Genomic DNA, 15,947 nt, shown 5'->3' with positions numbered 1-15,947 from the left:
AGCTTTACTTTTGCACCGACCACTCAAGTGTGGTTTGGGACGCAACTCATTTGTCATTGGTCGGGCTATGCCGAGGAAAAACGTCACATTTTCTCCTGTTCCGCTATTGTCCGGTCGCATCTTTAGTGCTGTGGACTACCCATTATCCATTTTTCCTGTGATTGTGCTTCTGCTGTTTCCCGTTCTGACGTCGTTTCTTAAATGTTCGGAGGAACAATCCTGAGCTCGGCTGATTTTCAAACGCCGTTCGGTTACACTAACATTACACTTCCTATCCGTAAGTTATTACTTTTGCGGTTAACCACTCCCCCTTTTTTACATATTGTTTTTTCGATATAAACCCCAACTTACAAATTTACCCGTCTAAGTCGTACTCTACCCTACAATTTTTTTTGTTCCAAAAACTGTAGTTCTTTTCAATCTCGGTTTAATTTTTCGATAGTGCCGCCTTAAAGGAGGGTTTGTCTTGGGCGTCGGACAGCGTTAGCCACGACTCGGAGGGTTTCAAGGGCAAACGAGTCGCTCGAGGAAACTACCGCCCGACTTTCACAGAATGTCCTGCGCGCAGCAGAAATCAGGGCTTCGCAGGGTGATGAACGGCAGGCGGTTCGGCTTTCCAGGAACGCTGCTGCAACAGCGGCTTCCAGGAATTCAGAGGGCGATGAACAGCAGGCAGTTCGTCGTTCCAGGAACGCTTCTGAAACAGCTCTTTCTAGGTCTACTGAGACTCCACAAGAGCAACGCGCAAGGTTAGACAGTAATAGTCAATGGCGGGACAACATCCGTGGCGTCACGTGCCCAAACAAACAGTTTTGGTTTCGAAAAGCTTTTCAGTATGAGGCCGAAGTTAACTATTCCATGCGTGGTGACATACAAATTGGTGAGATGCGCTTCACCTGCCAATTTTGTCGTACCCTTAAGTGGGGTGGGGAGTCGCCAGGGATGTGCTGCTCCTACGGTAAGGTCCGTCTACCTCCACTTGAGGAACTGCCACAGCCTTTAAGGGACCTGCTTGCAGAGTCTTCATTGACTTCAGATAGTTTCCTTAAGCTTATCAGGAAATATAACTGCCTTCCAAATGACCTCTTTCGGGGCGCATGTTGTTAGGGAAGGGGGTTGGATGCCTACATTCAAAGTTCAGGGTCAGGTTTACCATCTAATCGGGTCGTTGCTCCCTTCGCAAAACTGTAAACCTTCGTTTTTGCAGATTTACTTCATTGCTGACTACAACAAACAGGCCGATGCACGAATTTATATTTTCCCTCCACCTGAGGACGACGAAGAACATGACACCTAAGACAGGGACGTGCTGCTTAGCTTGCAACACATGCTGCACGAGAAAAATAATTACGTTCGGAGTTTTAAGTGCACCTTAGAGTCAGCCCCATCCCCTACTTTTTCCGTTGTCATTGACGCGGATAAGAGGCCTGCGGGGGAGCACGCCCGCCGATACAATGCCCCTTCATATAACGAGGTCGCCATACTCCTCCATGGAGACCAGCGTAAAAAGCGGGACATTGTTTTGCACAGTCGCGATAGCCATCTTCAACGAATCAATGAAACGCACCGGTCATATGACGCCCTACAATATCCGCATCCGCGCTTTGGCCCAAGGTTAGGACTCTACGTCTCAGCACTAACATGCGAACTCACCTGCGTGGAGACGGCGCGTCTGCGTTGTTCGCACAGGCTCTCCTTACGCTTGGCGACCGCACGATGCTAAACGACGACCGCGGCTTCGTTTCATTAGACTCCCTTTGCAGCGTTGTTGCTACTGCTTCCGATCTTATGGATTCAGTTTTCCCGCAACTTCCCCTTAAATATTCGGACATGGAGTGGCTAAGTCAGAGGGCCATTCTGGCCCCAAAAAATAGCGTTGTGAACAACGTAAATGATCAGCTACTCCAGCTCATTCCTGGAGAGGCCTACGTTTACAAGTCTATTGACAGGACTATTAATCCAGAAGACGCAGCAAACTATCCTATTGAACTGTTAAATTCGCTCGAGCCTCCCGGATTGCCCCCCCCCCCCCACACCTTGAAGCTCAAAGTTGGTGCTCCTAATATGCTGCTCCGCAATTTGGTTCCTCCAAAGCAGTGTAATGGGACACGCTTCATTATAAAGGCATTAACACCACGTCTCATTGAAGCCACGATAATTACAGGCTGCGGCCGAGGTGAAGTGGTCCTTAAACGTTCTGAAAACCTAACTCATCTTTTGCGTGTTACTTCCCCCTTTTATCCGCCTGTCAATACATCATTTCACCCTACGTTTTCTACGGTACCATACAGGTCCGGATCGAAGAGTCTTTACGTGGTTCAGGGCCGTCAATTATGAGGTAGTAAGCGTTTAACTGTCTAGTGGTGGAGCTACGCTTATTGTGGCTTTCAGCAGCTATTCAGGAAATTTGCAAGAAATCCCGAGCAACGCCGGGCTTTACTGCTCGTGTGATATAAAGAGAAACAAACAACAGATGGTGAACATCGGAATTGGACCTTCAGTCAAGATAAAACGCGCTTTCTCCGATACGTATTGACATCACCTTTAGGAATGAAGACTGCTATAGCCATTGTGCAGTAGACGATGGCAGCAGTTACAATCTTGAACCTTAGTGCGGGCATGAAACCCGTGGCCACAAATGTCCCATCCTTCTGCTGTTGGGAACAGGAGATATATGGGGGAAAGGAAAACGTTTGAGCCAATAAATTGGGGGAGGGTGGGAATGTAGGGGCATGTGGTGAAGGTCAATACTCTATAGTAAGGTGTAATGATGGTGAAATGGGTCAGACATCTGTTTCGTTCCACCACCCAGGAATGGGACGAATTGGTGCAGAAAGAAATGCGTATCTCTCCTTGAAGAGTTTAAAGGATCTTCTTTCCTCCATTTTCCCATCACCCAAACTGATTTTGGTTTGTAACGGTGTAGTTTGAAGAAATGTTCAATGCATAACTAACGATCACTTCCCAGAAACATTTATAATGTCCGATTTACATTTCCCATTCCCGATCTGGAGCTTGGCTTTCATGGCACAACAAATCGTTTCAAATGAAAAAGGCACATTGGAGCAGAGAAAAGCCACCAAGTTGGGCATAATTATCTTTAATAAATCTACTAATATTATTACTACTTCAATATGCCTCCAATTATTCGCTCCTTGCGAGGTTTGCTGGAGAAAGTTGTGGCCCAAGCTTTCACGAACCAGCTGGCCAAGGCCTGACGTTTGACTGAAGGAGGTAGGAAGTTGTAATTCGTTCAGAATGCTGCAATAACTCACCCATTATTGGCAAAAAGACAATGTGGGATCGTTAACACCCCTTAGTGAACAGTAACAGAAAGGACCACCCATCTTCGCCTCCATCTGAGGGACGGCGCACTTTGTGATGTGCGTTGTCCCTCAGCCTCCGTCTGCAAAGCAGCGATCCCACAGTTTCCAGTGAGGTCGGGAATCAAGTGCATCGTTCCTCAGGTGGACATTCACTTGGGGGACCCATCTACTAGAATTAACCAGCAGATGTTTAAGCTCAACAAAGAGTAAGCAAGCTATGGTAAATATCCTGGCCAAATTCTAAAGAAAAAAAAAATCCTGCCAAAATATACGAGTGAAAAAGATCATCAGCTACAGCTCTGCTGAGCAAGAATGAAAGCAGCAGGCCTGGTGTTGGCTTAATGGTTGAGGTGGCTGGCTAAAGATATTAGTGTCGAGTTCAAGCCCCTGTTGTGCTGTTCAAATAACAGCAGGTGGGTTGACTCAGCCTGTCATCCTTCCGACGTCAGCAAAATGAGTACCAGCTTACATCAACGGCACAGCCGTGCCCCCAGAAAATGATGCAGCCAAGCAGCCCACCAAATGTTCCAGGTTGCATACAAATAAATAAATTGCAACGAGCAGTGAGATGCTGCAAACGAAAGAAATTTGTTTGTCACATGCAAATGACGCAAAGAGAGTGGATCCAAGTTTGACGTCAAAATGAAAACTAAATCCCATAAAACTTGAAAGCGGGAACCGTGATGATATTGTGTCATGTGACGAAGCTTTTCAGACGAGTAGGTTTGAAATACAAGTCAACAGCATACCACTTTTTGTCAGGCAAACCTGGCAAACCCTCCCATCTACATTCTTAACAATCCTCTTGAAGGAGTTCACTCACTCAAACCTTTGGGCCACACAAGCAGCCATGATCCCTTTTGGGAAAGCCCAAGCCATCGAAGATGGCCTCCAAAGCCAGTAGACTGCTCATTCGCTGTCGTGCAAAGTCCATCCTTGACACACCTAAACTGCTATCCACCTTCAACAGCATCGTCCGTAGCTTGATGGACAACTGCTCTCCCCTCTAGGCTGGTTCCCCTGCCTCACACCTTGCTCAGCTTGACACAGTGAAAACCAAGGCCTTCAAGATAACCGGGATTATCCCACGATGAAGCTGAGTCTTTTCAGCAGACAGACTATCACTTTCTCATCGCAGTCATGTCAGTGGTCTATCTATCTTTGACCACCTCCTTTCTCATCTTGTATCCTCCAGGTATCTGCAGGGCACACGCAGTCTGCTCGTAACCTCCTTCTGGTGAAACTCCCCAAATCCACAATCACTGCTCATTTCCATTCATTCATTCCTCTTTTGCCCTGCTTGTGGAACCAACTGCCACAATCTCTCTTCAATGTTATTCCTCTCTCCAAATCTTCAAGATGCTCACCACTTCAGATCACCCCCCCCCCCAACCCCCATCCAAAACCATGATCTTTTCTAGCCCTCTTTACCCTCCCCAAACCAAACTCTTTTCCAAGTTTCCAGTTTTTCCTCCCCAGGTTTACAGCGTTATCCATCTTGTTCACCCATTGTGTCCTCCCTACCCCTCATTCTTCCCCACATCCATTATTTCCCCAAGTCTCGCTCTAATCCCTGTTTTTCATGTGTTTCCCCACTCTCTTTCTACTGTTTCTATTGTTGGCTGCTCTTGGAGCACCCTTATTCTGGACATTTCCATCTGTCTGTCTGTCCGTGAAACTTTGGTCAAGCCTAGGGGCTAAACCACTCAACCGGTTCCAATGAAATTTGGTAGGAAGGACCAATATTCCTGGGAATCGTGTGCTTTTGAATATGGGACCCCGGGCCCTAGCAATGGCATAGCAACGGCCCTTTAAAGTGGTCAAAAAAATCAACAAAAAAAATTGAAAAATCGAAGCTTAGAGTTCTGTGCGCAATCTATCTAGCTCCCTTCATGCCAATTTGCAGCCCTAACAAAAAAGTATTTGTAGGAGATAGGTTTTGGGCGAGTACATGTTGAACATTTCAGAAACGGTTAATTGCGAATATCTCTAAGAGAAAGAGTCTGATTTTGATGAAACTTGGGTGAAATGTGTACAATGTGGCGAGCATGTACACAAAATGAATGGTTGCTATGCACACCTCCGTTGATTAGCAACAGCTAAAATACTTTATCGTACATCGTACACTTATTGTGGACTGTACAAAAAAAAAATCAATACCTCCGAAGCTGGACCTCCGAGGGACCTGTTTTTTTTGTGCCCAAGGAAAATGTCTTACAGCATCATATAAAAAAATAAAATCTTTAGCGAATAGATAAATGGAATTACCAGGGCTGCCATTTGTTAGAGTCTCTTTGGAAACACGCCTGAAATTTCACAAGGCGGGTTTCTGGGCGCAAACGAAGAGGGCTGTGATAATCATATTTATTGTGCTAAGTTGATTGATAGCATGTACATGAATATCGGTTAGTCGCGTCGGCCAGCTTTCCATCTAGAGCGAGCAGCCATGTCGCCTACCGGCTTGTTCTATTACGTCCTGATCTGTTGTATGTTCTCGCTCCTCCACAAGCCTTGACAATGTATAGAAAAAAAAGGTTGGTTTCCAAAACTTGATAAAAACTACGAAACTCAAGTACTGTATACTGTATCTCGTTACACAGCTTGAAGTAATTTGAATGCTTTTTGGACTCCCTTCCTGAACATACTCAGCGTATTGACGAGCGACTCCTAAATATCCCCTAAAGTAAGATCTGGCAAATTTTCAGGCGTGACCTCAACCCAACCGCTGATGCAAAGAGACCAGGCAGTGGATATAAGCCCTTTTTATATTTTTGACGAGCAAAGATATCCAGCATTGCTGGGCACAGCCGGATCCCTCCTACCACCCCCTTCCCCTCCCTCCTCTCACCCTTTATCCTGCCTCCTCCCACCCCTTATCCTGCCTCCTCCCACCCCACTCTACCCCTTCCTTGCCTCCTCCCACCTCACTCCCTCCCTCCCACTCCATCCTCCTCCCAGACTTCCACCCCATCCTTTCCCTTCCCTCCGCCTAATCCCACCCCATTCCCCCTCCGGGCTCCCACCCCACCTATTCCCCTCCTCCCACCCCCACAAAGGAATTTTTGCAGGGTGTATATTTGGAGACGTTAGCTAAGGTGGTAACCTTTTTTCCGAGAAACTCTTCCTTCACCCTTGAGAGCTATTTTGTTAGATGAGCAATAAAATTACCTTTAAATCGATGTATAGGTTGTGTTTGTACCTTTTTTGAATAATTAGCAATTAGCGCATTTAAGCAGTCACGTGATTCCTTCTTCACCGAACTTACTGATCGTTGCAACATCTTAATGACCTTATTTTTCACATCCGATACCATATTTGCATCACTGATAGTGAATAAAGAGTTTTTAACCACGTTTGGGGAAATAAATAAATTAAAATAAAACCTACTTTCAATTCCTACCAACCTTTAACCTGCCACGTCAGATGGGCAAATTCATTGATATGGCCGAAATAAGTCATGGCATAGATATTTATCTTCATCGCCATGTCATGAATCTGGGGTGTATTCAGTTACCAAGTTTCTTGTCGAGCACCCACCAAGTGGCTTAAGCACTCAAGGAAGCACTCCATTCATAACCGTTGATAAGGTACAGCAAGCTTTGCAAGCGCAAGCTAGCTGCTTAGTAACTGAACACACCCCGAGGTACATCTTGACAGCATACAGTGCATTCAAAACACCGACAAAAGGACAGAATCATGACCATTTTCATTGTAATGAAAACGTACCTTGTTCAGTTTTCAACGCTTTGTTTTAGTTTTTTTAAATGTACATAAACTCAGAGGTGATGTTGAGTGTATGAAAGTATACATGTACATAATCCATATAATATATAAAAGGAGCTCGGTCTCGGCATGCCTACGTGTGTCGCTGCATCCCTGCAGTCGTGCAGGAAGGCTGTACATAATGTTGGTCGGCAACAATTGTCCTATACAATCAGCAGCACAGCATGCACGTACATGCGCAGCACAGCAATACACGCAGCATATAACGTGCTGCACATACACGCATGAGGAGAGTTTGTTTCCCGGCATGGCCCAAGCCTAATATGTACCCGACAGTTTTGATCAAAAGAAGGAAGAGAGAAGGAGGGGGAGGGTGAGAATTTTGTAATTTTTATTTTGATCTACCTCTTTGTGTGTCGTCGTATATTATTCGGAATTCAACATCTAAAAAGGCTGTGATGAATATCCTATGAACGCTCTCCCTCTCCTCGCTTGCTGAGTGCATAGCTAGACCGGAATCGATACACCACCAATTTTTTTTTCCCATTAACAACTGCTTTTTATTAGCAATTACACAAAGAATGGTATCCGGATGCAATAATATTTTTTAAGTGATTCTTCACCATTGAGTGATAAACCTAAAAACGATATATAGCATATCTCAACAAGAGCTTAAGTGAGCACAATATACGCCCGAACAAGAAGGTATATACAGAATTGTGCTATTACATGGAAAACAGCATCCTGGTTGCCATGGCAACCACTTTAGATGACGAACGTATGTCGTGACACACCGTCTCCACAGTCTGTACCTATGTACCAAATATGAAACGTGAAAGTTGAAAACTTTGGGAGTTAGAGTGTGGACAGGAACGGACGGACGGACAGACAGACAGACAGAGACAGACAGAGACAGACAGACAGATGACCGGTATCACATAATACGCCCCGATATATATATATATATATATATATATATATATATATATATATATATATATATATATATATATATATATATATATATAAATATATATATAATCGGGCGTATAAAAAGTTATAGACAGAGTTGGACGACACTGGGTGCACAGGTTGGGTGTGTGCCAAGGACAAATAGGTTTTATTTTGGTGAAGATCTGAATCCAGATGTGGAAATGAGAATTTTATAATTTTTTAAGTGATTCTTCACCATTGAAGAACGATATATACGATGGGGCCGAAAACGATAATCTAGCATGATATTTCAAGAAAAAGTTGCAAACGAGTTATGACAAAACCAGGTGAAAGAGTTGGTTATGTGACAATAACAAGCCGATTTGATTTGGTTCAGGTCCGGATCCAGATCCAGTCTATCAGTGGGATACAACACGTAAACTGTTCAGCATGGCGGAGGTATGCACTCCACCGAGTGTCATTCCATGTTTTTTGCTACAATGTGGTTCTTTGTCCATCAATACTTTTCATGTGATGTCACTTCCTGGTAAGCATGGTTAGTTCAACAGTGACGCTTCAGTCCAAATACACTTGCCACAAATACATAAACGCAATGTGAAAACAAAAAATGATTCAAGAACAAAAAACAAAGTACATGAACCGTGATTTCCCATTACCTGTTTTTCAAAGAATAATGTGTTCACTGCCTGGCGGCATGGTAGTATCATCAGCGGGAAGCTCACAGCCACCGACATTACAAAGCCGCATCGTACCACCTCCGTCACAAAGTTTGAAGGGAAGTTCACAAGCATGTTGCCGGAAATGTTGTCAGTGAAGGTCACATAGCCAAAAAAACCCACCTGCAGACGAGGAAATATACCAATAGTTGCTGTGAATCGAGGGCCATATTGCTTCATTTTTTAACAAAATTCATAATTTTCCAATCCTGTTACCTCCACTTCCCAATTTATATCTGGAACATAGTCTCTTTCAATGAACCACTCTGGAGGTTATTTAAACCGTTTGCTTTCTCAGTACGAGTTGAGAATAAACAGTAGCGGTATATCCGACAATGTAAAAAAAAAAAATTCCCTGCAAATTGGTAATAAACGATACAACAATCATGAAAATAATAATATCTTTCTAACCGTCACGTAGAGAATGTAAACGATCTTGAGTGCATTGGTGAAGATTTTATTCATTCTATTCACTGAAGGTTCTTCCAAAGTATCATATGTCGGCAGGATTTGCCTGGATGTAGATGTGAAAAGGGGAAAAGAAAAAGAAGGAAGGGAAAAGGAGAAGGTCGGCAATAAATGAGGCAGTTCCCAGTGAAGTACATAAACTATGAAGATATCATTTTTGTTATTGCTGGTACATACGACTGGCAGCCAAAGGCCATGCTGAAGATGGAGTAGCTGTGAAAGAGGCCTTTTCCCCAGCGACACAGGGAAACAGATTCCCACCATTTACCGCTTAGCAATCCTCGTGGCAAGGCCAAGAGCACCACCTTGTGAGGAAAAGCAAAATGGATCAACATCAAAATAATAATCTACCGATATAAAACACAATGTGTATTTGTGCGATTGTGTATTTGTCTTCATAAGCACGATTCGAAAAGGGTTTTAAAGGCCAATCATTTAACACGACTGGGTGTTCACTATGGTCAAAACTCAAAATACCCCAAGAGCCCAAAGGACCTCGTGGACCTCGAAGACCCAGAGGATCAAGGGGCCCCAAAAGACCCCGAGGACCCAAAATACCCAAATAACTCCAAAACTCAAAAGAGCCAAAAAACCCCAATAAATGATGACTGGGTGTTCACTATGGTCTATTTTTCAGGATTAAAAAAAAACAAAAACTTGAAAAACTTTTTCATAAAAGAGTAATTACATCTCTTCTATTGGAACTGTTGAGGGTGATGTGCAACTCGGCCTCATGGGTGGTGTACAGAAGCATTTTTTATTAAATAACACAAAATACAAGGTGCAGGGAGGTGAAATTCACAGCATGTGATGTGCAATCCATGCAGAGTAACATGAGTGTTCATTTACATCCGTAGGATGTCGAATAAATAAAGAAGATATCAGCACACCTGAAGCGAGACAAAGGTTTCAGACTTTGGCACACTCACAAGGCTGTACTGTCAAAACGAAACGGCCCAAAAGATAAAGAAAATAAGATCACAAATGTACAGGTGGTGGTTTAAAACAACGCTTATTGCTATGAAACATCAGATCTTCCAGTCTCCTCGAATATTTCAAATAAAATAATTCCAACCCATCATTTTGACGGGCTTTCATGCGAGTCATAAGAATAATAACTAGAAGAGAGCTTTATAACTGCGAGCAGTTATGGCTGGGTACAAATCCGCCCCGCTTTGATACAACGCCGCTTTGATCGGACACCTGACGCATGACGTCATCTTTATTTAATTGAATTCAGGATGGGTAGTCAATCACATCTTTAAAGTTTTGCATTGATCGGATAAGGTTTAGTTTTCCATCCAATATGGCTGCCACACAATGTGACCGATGACGTTTTCGTGATCAAGCTTTAATCAGCATGTCTAGTCGATGACATACCTAAAGTTTCAGGTCTTGAGAGATGTTTTTTAGAGGTTTTAGGTTAAATACAATATGGCTGCCACACCATGTGACATATGATGCCAAAGTTATCAAACATTATTCAACATGGTCAGCTGATCATTTGTGTGAAGTTTCACTTCAATCTCTAAAGCAGTTCTGGAGAAGAGAAAAAAAAACATCTGAAGGGTTTATTCTTCAACAAATACAGCTGCCAAACCACATGAGCGATGACATCATAAATTTAATATTTCAATGCAATCGCTTTCGATCATGTGTATGAAGTTTCAGATTTTTAGGTGAAGTATTTCAATTAAAACAATTATGGCTGGCCTACCACTTCATTGATGACATCATCATGATCAAATTTTATTCCCCATTGGAAGTAGATCACATGTGATAAGAAATCGATTTCTTTCGTTCAGCAAATGACCAAAGTTTTTTTTCCATTAATCCAAGATGGCTGCTATTACGCATGACCGATGAGGTCACAATTGTCATTAAAAATTATCCATGGATGGGGGGGGTCGCTCCTACACTGAAAGCTTTGTGTCAAGCGGACAAGTGGTTGCTGAGAAAAAAAAATTAAGCAGATAATAGAACAAAAAACAGAATTAATAATAATAAATATATATATATATATATATATATATATATATATATATATATATATATATATATATATATATATATATATATATATATTTTAAAACAATGGGGTACCAGCCTGTAAAGTGTAAGGCTTTGGTACCCTAATAATACAAGTTCCTTTACTAGGAACTTCGATGCGGGAGGAGGCCATTTGGCTCACCAACACCTGCACTATTATTACAAACATATGGTTATTTGTCTCTGCTCTATCCTTTATAAATGCTGAGCATCAAGCAAGAAAGCAGCACAAGCCATTTTAAAGTCTTTGGTACGACTCGGCCAGGGTTCGACCTGCTGACCTCCTAGACTCAGAACGGATGCTCTATCTATTATGCCACCAAGGCTGAAATACAGAATTTTCAAATGGGATTGAAAATCCTGCATTCAAAATTCACAGGGTATTTGGCAGCAAATTATTATGGAAGGCACTTGCTGCGTATTATTAGTACAAAGAGTATCATGACAAGGTGGAGGTAACAGCATACCACAAACACAAAGACCGAATAGAAGATGAGAGCCAGTGCGCTCAGTGACTGCGCAGAAGACATGAGGTTGCGCTGGAGGCTTATGGGAAGCACAAATGCCGAGGCCACAAAAAGGAGAATCAATGCCCGCAAACTGAAAGAGGCCTGCAAAGTAAAAAGAGGATATCACATGAATGCATAATCTAAAACTAAGGAGAAAATAATAATAAAACCTGACAATATTCTCCCATATGAACTATATAAAATTTTACTTTCCATAGTAATGATTGGTCAAGATGGCATACAATTAACTTTTTGTGAACTTCTTTTCCCCAAACTATTACCAAATGGCATTCAAACATGTAATTTCAAAAGGTAAACCAGACATAAGCAAATCTCAACACATTAAAGAGATGCAAAATGACTCCACATACCTGGATCATGATGGTGCGAGACAGGAAGCTGGAGCTGAGATCCGCGATGACGACATAAAAGGCAATACACGTACCCAGCATCAAGCCGATCATGCTGCGGTGGCACATGATAAAATCAGCACAAAATCGTTCCATTTACCAACAATAGAGAACATCCAAAATCTCTCTAATTAGTAGAATTAATCATCTAGCTGAGTTGTTTTAGCACAGTGCTCTGCCTTGCCCTCTTCATTACTCCAGAGACATCCACAATTTGTGTCATACCAAAAATTAAAGTTTTATTTCCATTTTTGGTGAAATGACATAGTATAGTATAGAGATCGTGGAACAACTTACCTTGACTGCATTTTATCCCAGAACGATCCACGGCAACTTGACGTTTTCCGAACTTAAAGCTACCTGCAGCAGTATGGCTTTATTCAGAATTTGATTGTTTCTGGTATTATCTAGAATTGAGCTGATACAATCTCCCTCTCGCCCTTTCCAGCAATAAGTTGAAGGAAAAGCAAGGATTTTTGTGAGTTGGTCCCAATGTACATATTTATTCGACGATATGAGAATCTTCAGGAAATGCTAACTTGCGTTTTGTTTCATGCAACAAACGACTTGCTGCATCATAGTGTGTATACTCCATGAAGAGATGACCTTAAAAAAAACACAAACAGAAAAAACTGCAAAAAAAGTCTACCAAGTTAAAGTTATAAGAATGGCAGTCCTGTCCAGCATTCTGTGACTGCGAGGCTATAATTAAAGTAATGAGAGAGTTCATAGAACATCTTACCCCACACAGTGTTGAGAAAAAGGACATGGGACTTTATTGAAAACAGTTTATTGGAAGAAGAGGAGGAAAAATAATCTCAAAGTTCCCCCGCCCTTAGAGCGCAAGCGGAAAATTTGATTGGTTGAGATGGTGTACAAGTAGTGCTAAACTGAAAGTTTTTGGAAGTGCAACAACGCAATTGTATTCCACAGTGTTTAAATATATTATTCAACTGGAATAGAAGAAAAGTTTTAAACGCTGTAGAAATAAAAAACAAACAATGAATCAGAAGTTTCTGCCAATGATGCATAGTCTTTTACACCACCTTATTTAACACATTACATTAGTTCTTCAAGCCTGTTGTTCGTGTCCTTTATGACAACCCAAAAACAGTAAGTTTCCTGCTTGGAATGATTTTAATTTTGGGTTTGACTGTCAGACAAGCAATTGTTTTAATGTCCTGTGCACATGCACACTCGGGATAAGACGCTATACAATTTGCCAAATTCAGAACCAAAGTACTGCTAGACTTCATGTTCATGGTCCGATTCATGGTCGACATTCTACAGTGTTCAAAATATAAAACTCAATTGAAATCAAGTAGTTCCTCGATCATAGAAACAGACTAATAGACAGAGTGAACCAATTGCTAAAGCCCACTTTGCAATACAGGCATGGGGTAATGATTATGAGGAACCATCACACAATGGCTGAAACATATGACAGTAGTATAATATAAACACAATAATTCAGAAGTGCAGAAAAGTACACAGGATATCCGGATGCATCAGTTCTCAGGCAAGTATGTTTAAAGATGCAGCATCTTGCTTTAACAGCACAATGACAGTTAAACAGGTGAATAAGTTATCAAGCAAGCTTTATTAGCATGAGGCAAACTTATCACATCACCCACTAACAAAAGATGGAAATTTAAATGTACCTCACCTTGCTTCAACAAAAAACTTTCCTCCTGTACCATAAGCTTGATAGGCTGCAAAAGACGAAAAAGTAAAATCAATGCAATAATTATCATGCACTACTGCCCTATTTTGAAAAGTTTGCTAAAAAAAAATAGCTTGTTTTATTGCCATCACAGGCAGGTCGAGGCCCCCGTGTTTTTCCCCGCAACTCCATCGGTATAGCTCCCTCTGAACTCTCATCCCTCAGACACTCCCCTGCTCTGACAAGAGGCAGGTATTCTTCCAACACACCTAACCTGGTTAAAATCCCCCAAAAAACCCTCAAGTGATGTTATTCGCTTCTCTCCCATATTCCTGAGGCTGTTCTATGCCACTCTTCCCTCCAAGGCCTCAAGCAGACAGTGTACGACTATCTCATATTATCCCAGGTCAGTTCAGGTATGGGAACATACGCCGGAGCAGCGCGTCGCTGCGTCCAATTTCCGCCGGTACTCCAGGGACATCCGTCTGGCCATCCCCCAGGCAGATGCCTGGTCCATCCCCAACTCCTTGATATGCCGATCAACCTGCTGCAACCACGATGCACGTAGTCGGCCCATTAGCCTCCTCCACTCACAAGGCTCCCACGGTGAGACAATCTGATGAGCAGGATCAGCGTCAGGAAAATGACCCACGTGTCCATACAGCCGCAGACGACGCTCATGGGCTATGCAGGTAACAAATCAAATTTGAGCCTCTGTCAGCAACAGCTCATTGGACAAAAAGGCCGATCAGCGATAGCCAAGGATTCTCCAAAAAGACCTGCAACCAAAGGTATTAAGTCTCTGCTCACTTCCCTGGTCAGAGTCCAAGTCTCACATCCATAGAGCAAGAATGGAAGCACAAATGACCTGAAGACTTGACCTTTCATCCTCTTGCACAGGTACCGACATCACTCCACACCCCATGATCCAGTGAATCCATGACTCCTCAGGCCTGACCCAGACGTCTATTGATCACTGGCTCACAACCAGGAGAGATATGAACATCACTTCCAAAGCAAATTACTCTCTCAGTGACCTCAACATCATCACCACAAGCAGGTACAGACAAGACAGCAGCATCCAAGATGTCATTGAAAGCCTGCATCTTAGGTTTGACCCAGGAAACCCATTATCCCAGCGGCAATCACTCCTCATTCAGCACCTCGATCGCCCCCATAAGGATATCTAGAATCTCGCAAGGATGACTGCATCATCTCCGAAATCAAGGTCAGAGAGCTTGACATTCCCAAACGATGCACCACAGCTTGATCTGTCCGACATCCTTCCCAGAATCCAGTCCATACAAGCGCTGAAAAGTGTGGGGGCCAGTACACACCCCTGATGAACTCCAGTAACAACTGGAAATAAGTCACAGATAGTATCACCACATCTCACAGCACTCTCAGTACCAGAGTATTGTTCAGATGTCAGATGGATCAGTTTTGGTGGCACCCCCGAAGACCAAGAATCCTCCAGAGGACATCCCGATTCACTGAATCAAATTCTTTGTGGAGATCAACATATGCTGCAAGCAGCCCCTGCCGAAACTCTCGTCTGTGTTCAATGAGGACCCGAAGAGCAAGGATACGGTCAATCATTGAGCTCGTTGGTGTAAAGCCTGACTGCTCTAGACGCTAGCGCTCAAGCAGATGGTGGCGAACCCTATCAATAATTACACTGAACAACAAAAATTTTTTACTGGAGATGTGTAAAGTGATTTAGACTAATTTGGGTACGCTGATTTCAAAAATCATAACCGTTTTGCTGTATCACGTCAGGATTTTCAGTAACAGAAATATTCCCATTGCCTAGAAGTCAGGATTTCAATGAAATTTACAAAAATTCATTTATTCATTTATTTCATCATGAATGCTTCAAAATTATAGAAATTACAGAAAAACTCCACTAGAATGTAATTTAAAATGCTTTAGGCATTTGGCTTTGCGTTTGTGCTGCTCTGTGTCAGTTTCACGATGCAGGAACCAGCAGAAATCGCCCATCATGTTCGGGTTGTGCCGCCCTGGGTAACGCGTCTCCATGAGTGAAATCTCTTGGTGGAATCGCTCGCCGTGCTCGTCCGAGACTGCTCCCAGGTTGTCAGGGAAGAAGTTCAGGTGCTGGTGTAGGA

The 15,947-nt window shown here is 42.8% G+C and overlaps 1 protein-coding gene across 6 annotated transcripts in view; it reads right to left on the bottom strand.

Annotated features, from left to right (window-relative positions):
- The window catches only part of SLC38A10 (solute carrier family 38 member 10), a 56,442-nt gene that overhangs the window by 22,288 nt on the left and 18,207 nt on the right, over window positions 1-15,947 (bottom strand). For all 6 annotated transcript variants that reach the window (XM_085883844.1, XM_085883842.1, XM_085883843.1 and 3 more), the window contains 7 exons: window positions 13,822-13,867; window positions 12,117-12,210; window positions 11,704-11,847; window positions 9,365-9,492; window positions 9,131-9,233; window positions 8,660-8,842; window positions 2,543-2,654 (listed from right to left, as the gene is read on the bottom strand). In XM_085883844.1, the coding sequence (XP_085739970.1) occupies window positions 2,543-2,654; window positions 8,660-8,842; window positions 9,131-9,233; window positions 9,365-9,492; window positions 11,704-11,847; window positions 12,117-12,210; window positions 13,822-13,867 (810 nt within the window). The remainder of the gene's footprint in view (window positions 1-2,542; window positions 2,655-8,659; window positions 8,843-9,130; window positions 9,234-9,364; window positions 9,493-11,703; window positions 11,848-12,116; window positions 12,211-13,821; window positions 13,868-15,947) is intronic.

The sequence above is a fragment of the Eptatretus burgeri genome, chromosome 6 (genome assembly GCF_056783735.1).
Source record: "Eptatretus burgeri isolate ZD-2024b chromosome 6, Ebu_testis_v1, whole genome shotgun sequence".
Taxonomy (NCBI): domain Eukaryota; kingdom Metazoa; phylum Chordata; class Myxini; order Myxiniformes; family Myxinidae; genus Eptatretus; species Eptatretus burgeri.
The sequence above is the reverse complement of the archived record's forward strand: the minus strand, read 5'-3'. Positions and strand labels throughout refer to the sequence as shown.